This window comes from Bactrocera latifrons, unplaced genomic scaffold, assembly GCF_001853355.1.
Source record: "Bactrocera latifrons isolate USDA-ARS-PBARC rearing strain unplaced genomic scaffold, ASM185335v1 scaffold_699, whole genome shotgun sequence".
NCBI classification, from domain to species: Eukaryota; Metazoa; Arthropoda; class Insecta; order Diptera; family Tephritidae; genus Bactrocera; species Bactrocera latifrons.
This window is the reverse complement of record NW_017537377.1, coordinates 21487-32833: the sequence shown is the minus strand read 5'-3', so window position 1 is coordinate 32833 and position 11347 is coordinate 21487. Positions and strand designations below refer to the sequence as shown.

The following is an 11347-nucleotide window of genomic DNA, read 5'->3' as shown; positions in this document are numbered from 1 at the left end:
TACGAATATATTGCTCTTAGTCTCTTTTAGCTCATATTCGTCTGCAATTTATTGATACAGTAAACCTCATAAATCAAGACACTTTGCACTATTTGATGCGATTCGAGTGCAAATACTGTAATCTTTTCATACATAGGTGATAAGTATTGCAATAATATTAAATAATAAAATATATTTAAGAGAAAAAAAATTAATTTTTTAAAAATTAATTTCCTAAATAAAGTTAAAACATAATGGATTAAACTAAGCGGATTTGTACTTTTAGTTCCGTCAAGCTGATACAAAACATCAGTAACAAAAATACTTCAAAAACTGGTGCTGTTAACATCTTACCAGCGCCATCATTACAAAAAAAAGGAAAATCGCGTTCAAATCGACGAAAGAGGCGCCGCAACAAACATCAGCAAAATTCCGCAGAATCAAATTGTTCGCAACTGTCGAAGGAGCAGATAGTAATAGCTAACGAAATGCCTGCCCGTTTCGCAGAAGACGTTATAACCGACAATGAGCGTAGTGTTCAATTGAATTTAGGTGGACACTACGACCATCATTCAGCTATAAATGACGACATCGTAATAACTGGTTTTTCTGGCAGGCTCCCTGAGAGCTCTAGTATTGAGGAGTTTAAACGAAATCTCTATGATGGTATAGATTTAGTTAATGATGATCCGAGACGTTGGGAAAGAGGTAATGTAACAAATATTTGAACATTATTCTTGCTATGTTGGATTTTTTCATATTCTGAATTGCAGGTCTTTACGGTTTACCTGATAGAATCGGAAAAATCAAAGCTGAAGATTTGGAAGTTTTCGATCAACAATTTTTCAGTGTTTCTGCAAAGCAAGCTGAATGTATGGATCCTCAAATGCGTATGTTGCTCGAAGCCACATACGAAGCTATTATAGATGCGGGTCTTAATCCTGCAGAGTTACGTGGTTCACGTACAGGAGTTTATATTGGCGTTTCTAATTCTGAAACTGAGAATCATTGGTGTGCAAATGCAGATCGAGTAAATGGATATGGTTTGACAGGTTGTGCACGAGCAATGTTTGCAAATCGGATTTCATACACATTTGATTTCAAAGGACCCAGTTTCGCAGTTGATACGGCCTGCTCTAGTTCACTATATGCGCTATCCCATGCCTTTACAGATATGCGCGCTGGAAGATGTGATGCAGCCGTTGTCTGTGGTTCCAATTTGATTTTGAAACCAGAAATGTCATTGCAGTTTAAGCGATTAAATATGTTAAGTGACAGTGGTATGTGCAAGGCTTTTGATGCCACAGGAGCTGGTTACGTTCGTTCCGATGGAKTGGTAGTATTGCTTTTACAAAGAACATCTGTGGCAAAGCGAGTTTACGCATCGATTTTAAACGCTCGAACAAACACCGATGGTTTTAAGGAACAGGGTATCACCTTTCCTGACGGACGTATGCAAAATCGCTTAATTCGTGAAAGCTACGAGGAAATTAACTTGGATCCTAATGAAGTTATATATGTTGAAGCGCATGGTACTGGTACAAAAGTAGGAGATCCACAGGAAGTTAATTCGATTACAGATTTTTTTTGCAAAAATCGTCCAACTCCATTATTAATTGGTTCTGTTAAATCGAATATGGGACACTCAGAACCCGCGTCAGGCGTTTGCTCTATTGCTAAGATTTTAATTGCTATGGAAGAAGGCGTAATTCCTGCAAACTTACATTACAGTGAACCGAATCCTGACTTATACGGTTTGAGCGACGGACGGCTTAAGGTGGTCAACAAAAATCTTCCCTGGAACGGTGGCATTATTGGACTTAATTCTTTTGGGTTTGGAGGAGCTAATGCGCACATTATTCTTAAATCGAATCCAAAACCAAAAACTATTACTCCTCGTGATGGTCCACCAAAACTKGTTATATGTTCCGGTCGAACAATGGACGCTGTCCAAGATTTGCTTGAAGATGCAGCCACACATCGTGACGACGATGAGTATTTAGCTCTAATTAACGGCATACATACAAAGCCTATCTCGCTTCATTATTATCGTGGGTATGATGTGCTAACATCTAAGGGTTCTGTACAGCGTGAAGTATTAGAGTTTTCTGATGAAAGCCGTCCTATTTGGTTTGTCTATTCTGGTATGGGCAGTCAATGGGGAAGTATGGCTAAAGATCTCCTCCAATTTGATGTGTTCAATAAATCAATTCATCGATGTGCAGAAATTTTGCGTCCTGAAGGCATTGATCTACTGGAAATTCTAACACGTTCTACTGACGAGAATTTCGCAGACATCGTTAGTTCCTTTGTTTCAATTACGACTATGCAAGTTGCTCTCACCGATTTGTTATCTTCACTTGGTATCCACCCCGCCGGTATCGTTGGCCATTCCGTTGGCGAGCTTGGTTGTGCATATGCAGATGGTGCTTTGAGTGCCGAACAAGCTGTTTTGGCCACATATTATCGAGGACGAGCAATTACAGAATCAAATTTACCCAAGGGTAAAATGGCTGCCGTAGGACTTGCTTGGGATGATGCTCATAAACGAGTACCATCTGATTGCTATCCAGTTTGCCACAATAATCAAGATAATTGTACTATTGCTGGTCCGGGTGACTCTATTGATGCGTTAGTAGCACAACTAAACTCTGAAGGAGTATTCGCTAAGGCTGTGAGTTCCTCTGGTTTCGCCTTTCATAGTAAATACATTGCGGGCGCAGCACCTAAACTAAGGCAAATGTTGGAGAAAATTATTCCAACAGCAAAAAATCGGTCTCCACGTTGGGTAAGCAGTAGTATCCCAGAAAGTGCTTGGAATACGCCTGTAGCCAAGCAATCTTCAGCAGCTTATCATGTAAATAATATGCTTTCACCTGTACTTTTCTACGAAGCTCTACTGCATATTCCAGCGAACGCCATTTGCATTGAGATAGCACCTCATGGCTTATTGCAAGCCATTCTCAAGCGAGCTCTTGGACGTGATGTTTTAAATATTAGTCTTGTAAAACGAGGTCATCCGAATAATGCCGAATTCCTTTTGACCAATATTGGCAAATTATATGCAGCTGGAGGACAACCACAGATACATCATTTAGTACGACCGATTTCCTACCCTGTTGGGCGTGGAACCCCTATGTTGAATTCGAAAATCGGATGGGATCATTCTCAGAGATGGGTAGTGCCAAAATATGGAGCTGCCAAATCTTCAGGCGATACAGTTATCGAAATTGATTTGTCAACTGATGACGATTCATTCATTATGGGTCATACAATTGACGGGCGTATCTTGTTCCCAGCCACTGGTTATATGACTTTAGCTTGGATGACGTTTGCAAAAATGCGTGGTGTTGAATTCAATAAAACAGCTGTAGTAATKGAGGATTTGATATTTCATCGTGCAACTATTCTAAACAAAGAAAATGTTACTAAATTTGGCATTAACTTTTTCGATGGCACTGGAGCTTTTGAAATTTGTGAAGGCGGCAGCTTGGCCATGTCGGGAAAAATTAAAATTGTCGACAATATTACCTTGGAAGAATTGCCTTTAGAACCCCTCTCCCCTCATTCTGTTACCCGAGAATTGGTAACAAATGATGTGTACAAAGAATTGCGCCTGCGTGGCTATGATTACGGAGGTATTTTCCGTGGAATTGTCTCGTCAGATATCTCTTCTCGTACAGGTAAATTACAATGGGTGGATAACTGGATTAGTTTCATGGATACTATGTTGCAGTTCAGTATTTTGAGTAAAGATCTGCGTGAACTTTACCTGCCTACTCGGATTGAAAAAGCAGTAATCAATCCAGCCAAGCATATAGAGATTTTATCACAATTATCAGAAGAAGACCTTACAAAAGCTGGCGTACCTGTCTATATGTACAGCGACATTAATGTCATAAAAAGTGGAGGAGTTGAGTTCCGTGGGGTGAAAGCTTCACTAGCACAGAAACGACCAAATGCGCAAAAACCGCCAACACTAGAGCGCTACACATTTGTTGAGAATTCTGGAAACGCTGGGGCTCATGCTCTTTCTGTAGCTATCCAAATTGTCATTGAAAATGCGGAACGTTCTTTTAAAATCAAGGGAGTGGAACTCGCAAATGGACGCAACCCCGACTCTTTGATGGCTGGAAAACTGGTGCAGCTGATTGAAGGGGAACCTGCTGTTGCTGCTGATGTTGCTGTGGCTACTGCAAGCAAGGATGAGGAGAGCATTAAAACAGCTTTCAGTGATTTTGGTATTCGAGTGATTTCGAAAAATGTGATCAAGGAACAAGTTGAGCAAAACTGTAACTTCTTATTTGGTAGTGACATACTATCTCGCCCTGATACTGCAGTTTTGGAGAATAGTATTGCAAGTATCAAAGAAAATGGATTTCTAATTTTTGACGAAAACGTTAATTCTTTCAAGAAATCTGGGTCGGAGTTACTGACCAAATATGGGTTTGTTGTCGTTCAAGAATTATCCAAAGGGGATTCTAGGGCTCTTATAATATCCAGACGTGCCATAGATTTAAACAAAAGAAAATCAGAAATTATTAACGTAACGGATAAAAACTTTGAGTGGTTAGAAAATTTGAAACTTGCACTTTCGAAAGCAGCAGAAGAAGATAAATATATATATATTGTCAGCCAAGGAGAAGAACTTTTTGGAGCTGTTGGCTTAACCACATGTGTTACTTACGAAAACGGTGGTAAATATGTTAGAACCGTCTTCATTCAAGATGCAAACGCCGAAAAGTTCTCTTTAACTTCTAAATTTTATTGCGAACAACTACGTAAAGATTTAACTTCAAATGTACTTAAACATGGTAATTGGGGTACATTCCGACACTTGAAATTGGAGAAAGAACTTGCAACATTGCAGGTGGAACACGCTTATGTAAATGCGCTTGTAAAAGGTTAGTAAAAATATTTATAATTTATATCAATTTTAATATAGCATTGATTAATAATTTGAAAATTATTTAGGTGATCTCGCATCACTAAAATGGATCGAGGCATCGCCTTCTCAGAATGTGAAAAATGAAAGCTTGGAGCTGTGTTCTGTTTATTATGCCCCATTAAATTTCCGGGATGTTATGTTAAGTTCAGGAAAATTATCCGCTGATGCTCTCCCTGGTGACTTAGCACAACAGGATTGTGTGCTCGGTCTAGAATTTTCCGGAAGGGACTCCTCCGGTAGACGAATTATGGCAATGGTACCTGCAAAATCTTTGGCAACAACATGTTTGGCTAGCAAAAATATGATGTGGGAAGTCCCCCCAAACTGGACCATGGAAGAAGCATCTACTGTGCCATGCGTATATTCCACAGTTTATTATGCGCTAATTGTGCGAGGAGAAATGAAAAAGGGTGAAAAGATATTAATACATGCTGGTTCGGGTGGAGTAGGCCAAGCTGCTATTTCGGTTGCGCTGCATCACGGTTTGACTGTTTTTACYACTGTTGGTAGTAAAGAAAAACGGGAATTCTTGAAACAACGATTCCCAAAGCTTGAAGATCGTTTTATTGGTAACTCACGTGATACAACTTTTGAGCAATTGGTTATGAGGGAAACACAAGGCAAGGGTGTTGATTTAGTGCTTAATTCACTTTCCGAAGAAAAATTGCAAGCTTCTGTCCGTTGTTTGGGTATTAATGGACGCTTTTTAGAAATTGGAAAGTTCGATTTGAGCAATAATAGTTCTCTTGGAATGTCGGTATTCCTGAAGAACACATCGTTCCATGGCATTTTGTTAGACAGTGTAATGGAGGGAGAAGAGGAGATGCAGAACCGTGTTGTCTCCTTAGTTGCTGAAGGCATTAAAAATGGAGCTGTGCGCCCACTGCCCACATCAGTTTTTAATGAATTGCAGGTAGAGCAAGCTTTCCGTTTCATGGCTTCCGGAAGGCATATCGGCAAAGTCGTTATAAAGGTTCGTGATGAAGAGCCTGGAAAACAGACATTAAAACCAAGTTCCCGACTGGTTAATGCAATCCCACGCACCTACATGCATCCAGAAAAGAGTTATATACTGGTAGGGGGATTGGGCGGCTTTGGTTTGGAGCTCACTCATTGGATGGTCTTACGCGGAGCTAGATATATTGTTTTAACATCAAGGTCGGGTATCAAAACCGGATATCAGACGTTAATGGTACGCCGATGGGAGGAGCGTGGAGTTAAAGTGGTTGTGGATACTAATGACGTTACAACTTCGGAAGGCTGCAAGAAATTATTGGAAAATGCAAATAAGCTAGCACTGGTTGGTGGAATATTTAATTTGGCTGCTGTACTACGAGATGCTCTAATTGAAGATTTAACTTCTGAAGACTACCAAACTGTTTGTAAACCTAAAATTGATGGTACAAAATTCCTAGATTTGCACTCACGTACACTTTGCCCGGAATTGGATTATTTTGTGTGTTTTTCTAGTGTTTCATGCGGCCGTGGTAATGTTGGTCAATCCAATTACGGCTTGGCGAACTCCGCTATGGAACGTATCTGCGAAAAGCGTCGAACTAATGGACTTCCTGGTTTAGCCATACAATGGGGAGCAATCGGGGACACAGGACTCGTGCTAGAGGGATTAGGAGATAATGATACGATTATTGGAGGCACACTGCCACAGCGTATGAATTCGTGTCTTCAGACAATCGATCTATTTTTGCAGCAACCCCATCCTGTTCTGGCCTCAATGGTTGTAGCGGAGAAGCGGAGTAATGATCCATCTGGTGGTGTAAGTATAGTAGCCGCCATCGCCAACATTTTGGGATTGCGAGATATAAAAAATATCCAAGATTCTGCGTCGCTCGCTGATCTGGGTATGGATTCATTGATGAGTTCTGAAATTAAACAGACCTTAGAACGTTGCTTCGATATTGTACTATCACCACAAGAAATTCGTGCTTTAACGTTCGGTGAATTAAAGCAACTGGATGGTGGCGTTGGCGAAAGATCCGCTTCAGCAGCTAGCTCAGCAGAAGCTCGCACACCAACACCTATTGGTGATGGAACGCAAGTAGTTTTTGTTACTGAACTAATGCCTTCTGAAGCTATTATCCGCCTAAAATCAGCCGCACCATCCAACTCATCGAAAAGGGCAATTTTCTTAGTTTCTCCTATAGAAGGCTTTGTGGACGCCTTGAAAGTAGTGGCAGAACGTATGGATTGCCCCGTTTATGGGCTGCAATGCACAGCTGATGCGGAACAGGATTCTATTGAATCCTTGGCGAAATTCTATATAAAACATATACGTAAAGTCCAGCCTAAAGGACCTTATTCAATTGCTGGGTATTCATTTGGTGCAACTGTTGCTTTTGCTATGGCCGTTGAGCTGGAGCAAAACAAAGAAGAAATTAAGTTAGTGTTAATAGATGGTGCACCTAAGTATGTAAACTGGTACACAAAAGCCTTCAAGAAGCGTTATAATACATCTGATGATGAGGATCAGAATCAAGCGTTTGCTTTGGCGTATTTTGGCGTAGTTGCGGCTAATACTGGTTATAGTGTAAGTAATTGGACTTTAGACCAACTCCACTACATATAAATTTTGATTTTTACAAATATTKTACCTAATAGATGGCAAAACTACTCGTGGATATTCCGACGTTTGAAGGCAAAGTGGAGAAGTGTGCGGAAATTGTGGCGGATGAAATTGATAAACCAATTGAATTGGTACATAATTGTTCTTCTTATATGAATCTCCTTAATTTTTTTATTAATTATACATTTCAGGTAAAAGCTGCTGCCGCTTCGTTTTACTACAAACTGGCAGCATCTGATAAATATTGYGTAACGAATAATTTACAATGTGACGTAACATTGATTAAGCCAACTGAAAATTATTCAAAATTAGAAATWGATTATGGCTTAAATGAAGTATGCGATGGTAAAGTTGATGTTCTAATTGTTGAAGGTAATCATCGTACCATTTTGCTGGATGAAGAACCGTTGCAAACAATTGAGGCATCGTTGAAGCGTCTCCTGAATTAGTAGATTAAAACGATAAGGGACACTTTTATTATAGCTATGCCACTATGCTTATTTTAGACATTTTATAGGTCATGCACTAAATGATAAATTATTTTCCTTTGCAACTTATTAGTAATTAAAACTTCTTAATGAATTGCTTTTGGAAATTACACACACTAATAGTAAATTATTCCAATAATTTTTATATTAGCAAACCTATACATATATGAGTATGGAAGTGTAAGCATGACGATATACATATAGTTTTAAAAAAGCTAATACAAGATGTAAACTATGTTTCTTGGTTATTTTTTGCATTTTATTAGTCTCGAATGGAATAACATAGTTAAATGAACTTCTAATTTATAAACATATGTTTGTAGAAACATTACTTCTTTATTTACCCATGATTACATATTAATATTTGATAAGTTTTATGCAATTTAGTTCCGAAACATTCCTTAAACTAATGTTAATTAATAATTTTCTTATAATATGTAAATATAATTTGTTTTTCAACAATAACATATATGCACTTGAATATTACATAAGAAAACCTTGTCATTTATTTTGGTAAATACTGGGAATTAGTAGGCTGTACGATTTCAGACCTAATGACCATAATTCTATAACATAATTTTTGAGAAAGTGAATTTAATTTATGGCGTTAGGTGAAGTCAGAGACATGAAAAAATTACAATTTCAAATTTTTTCATTTTATTTTATAAGAGTTAAATAGTGTAAGTAGATTTTAACTTCACAGAAATGTTTATCCTAATTATTTATAGTTATCACAAAAAAAATATGATTAAAACTATTATATAACTTTTTTTTATTGCTGTTGCAAGTCTTTCCAAAAACTTACGCCGAACTTTGACAATTTTGCAACACTGCTCTCGATAAAATTGAAGTAAATTTAGAGGTAAAAGAGTCGAATAAGATTTTTAATATACGGGAGCAAGGTGGTTTTGATTGCCTTGTTGACAATACAGATTAATTCAAATGTAGCTAACAACTGTAGGATGGATTGCAGCTCACTGGCAGGTCAACTCCATATATCCATAATTTGGGTTCCCGGTCACAGGAAAATTTTCGGCAACGAAAAGACGGACGAGTTGGCTAAACTAGGAGCCTCTTTAAATAAGTCTGAAGCGAAGTCAGGACTTTGCTCCCTGGGAACAATGAAAAAAAGCTGTATAATCATTTTGTGCAAACCGCACAGAACAGATGGAACACAATAGCAAGCTGCGACGGGAATGGAACAAAGAACCCGCTATCTAGGTCCACATATGTCACGGGGCACTGGCYTTTTGGAGAACATTCGCTAAAAATGTACCTGTCTTATAACAGTAATAGCCGCAGCTGCAAGCGAGAAGGGAATACGGAAACGGGTTTCCACTACTTTTGTGACTGCTCAGCTTTATCACAAAATACTTGGAACCCATCAGGCACCAAACCTTGAATAGTTGCCCACATAAAGCATAACGAACCAAGTTTCATTGAGAGCACCAAATGGTTCGAGCGCAACAATAAAACGGAAAGCAGCGCTCATACTTAACTAACTAGCGTGGTACTTTGACAAATTTGCAACACTGCACTCCATATTATTTAGAGAAATTGACCGTCTGACGCAGACAGCGAACTTATTTATTGCACCTTTGCCTTAAAGTATACTAACAACTGATATCAATAATTATTCATATGGCAACTGAGTTATAGGGCAAGGTAGCAATTTTGTATTGTTTTATTGTGCATATCGTCACCTAAAATGCAAAATAACGTATCATCAAAAAATCGAAATTGAGTAAAAATTTCTGATTCGGAAAATAAAGTTCAACTGTTTCCAAATGAAGCAACTTTTAAATAATGGAAAATACAAGGTCAAAACTTTTTTGAAATAGTACACTTTAAAAATTGATTTTTTGGCTCAAAAACCATTCATTTGACCTATAGTGCATTGCATTGAAAATTTTAAATCGGAATTTATAATAAAATATGTGTTATATATTGAATTTCAGATGTTATTTCATTTAGATTTTATTTATTTTAAGTTATTTATATTATTATTAGGCCAATGCTCGGAGCCCTTCATAAACGTAAAATAAATGCATTGCATATTTTCGCAAAGAAAGGTTGTAATGCATAAATGCTTTCTAAGGGTCTACAATTTCAAAATTAACTTCGGTTAATGCGAAAGCAAATGCATTTTGTTGGCAATCATGCTCCCAAAATGCTGCTTGTGTTCCTGGAATTAATAATATTTAATTGAAGACTTTTGCATCAATATACATATACAAACGATTTAATCAGTGTCCCAAAGTCGTTGTCTTTTYTGCAAGGGCAAGGTGCTGGGTAGGAGGATGGAGTCATGTGTAGAAGTTCACGCAAGTGAGGAAAGTTCTCTGATCGCCATTCACTTGGGAGTGGCCAGAAATGATTCTTTTACATATGACTCAAGCAGCTCACGTCTTCCGGTCCTTGACCAAGTATCCTCTGGGTAGCCTAAGAACATCCATTTGAAGGYGAAACATTCCCTGCATAGGGTTGTGCGCTATGTTTGGGACCCGCCACGTAAAAAAAAACAACCCAATGAAAGCGCAACAACAGCCTCGGATGAGAGACCCCACTTTTGATGACGACCATGGCAAACGAAATAAGGACTACGAATTGAGGGCATGCACCTGGAATGTCCGGTCCATTAATTGGGAAGGTGCCGCTGCCCATCTGGTTGATGTTGTCGTAAAAATAAAGGCTGACATCACCGCCGTCCAAGCAGTGCTGCCCTCGCCACGATGTCAAAATCGTGCTTGGCGACTTTAACACCAGGGTGGGCAAAGAAGGTATCTTTGGCACTACGGTCGGTAAATTCAGCCTCCACGAGGAAACATCCCTAWATGGGTTGAGGCTGATCGACTTCGCTGGGGCCCGAAATATGGTTATCTGTAGTACTAGATTCCAGCATAAGAAGATACATCAAGCCACCTGGCTGTCTTCGGATCGAAAAACCACCAACCAGATCGATCATGTCGTGATAGACGGAAGACACGTCTCCAGTGTTTTAAATGTGCGTGCGCTGCGAGGTCTAACCATCGACTCGGACCACTATCTTGTTGCAGCCAAGATTCGCACGCGCCTCTGTGCAGCAAAAATGCACGCCATCAAACACACGGAAGGTTCGACGTCGAGAAGCTGCAATCAAAACAGACAGTCGAACGATTTTCTACTCGGCTTGCACTCCTGCTCTCTGAGAGCACTCGTCAACAACTCTGTATAAGGGAACTGTGGGACGGCATTTCTAATTTCATACGTACAGCTGCAACCAAAACCATTGGTTTTCGGAAAGTGCAAAAGAATAGTTGGTACGACGAAGAGTGCCGTGTCGCAGCGGAGAGAAAACAGGCTGCCTACCTC

The 11347-nt window shown here is 39.1% G+C and overlaps 1 protein-coding gene across 1 annotated transcript; it reads left to right on the top strand.

Annotated features, from left to right (window-relative positions):
* Positions 1-265: 265 nt before the first annotated feature.
* Positions 266-8477, top strand: LOC108975763 (fatty acid synthase). The gene is made up of 5 exons (XM_018944474.1): positions 266-687; positions 753-4883; positions 4954-7472; positions 7544-7639; positions 7700-8477. The coding sequence occupies exons 1-5, from the start codon at positions 468-470 to the stop codon at positions 7955-7957; spliced, it is 7224 nt and encodes a 2407-aa protein (XP_018800019.1). The 5' UTR covers positions 266-467; the 3' UTR covers positions 7958-8477.
* The last annotated feature ends 2870 nt before the right edge of the window (positions 8478-11347 follow it).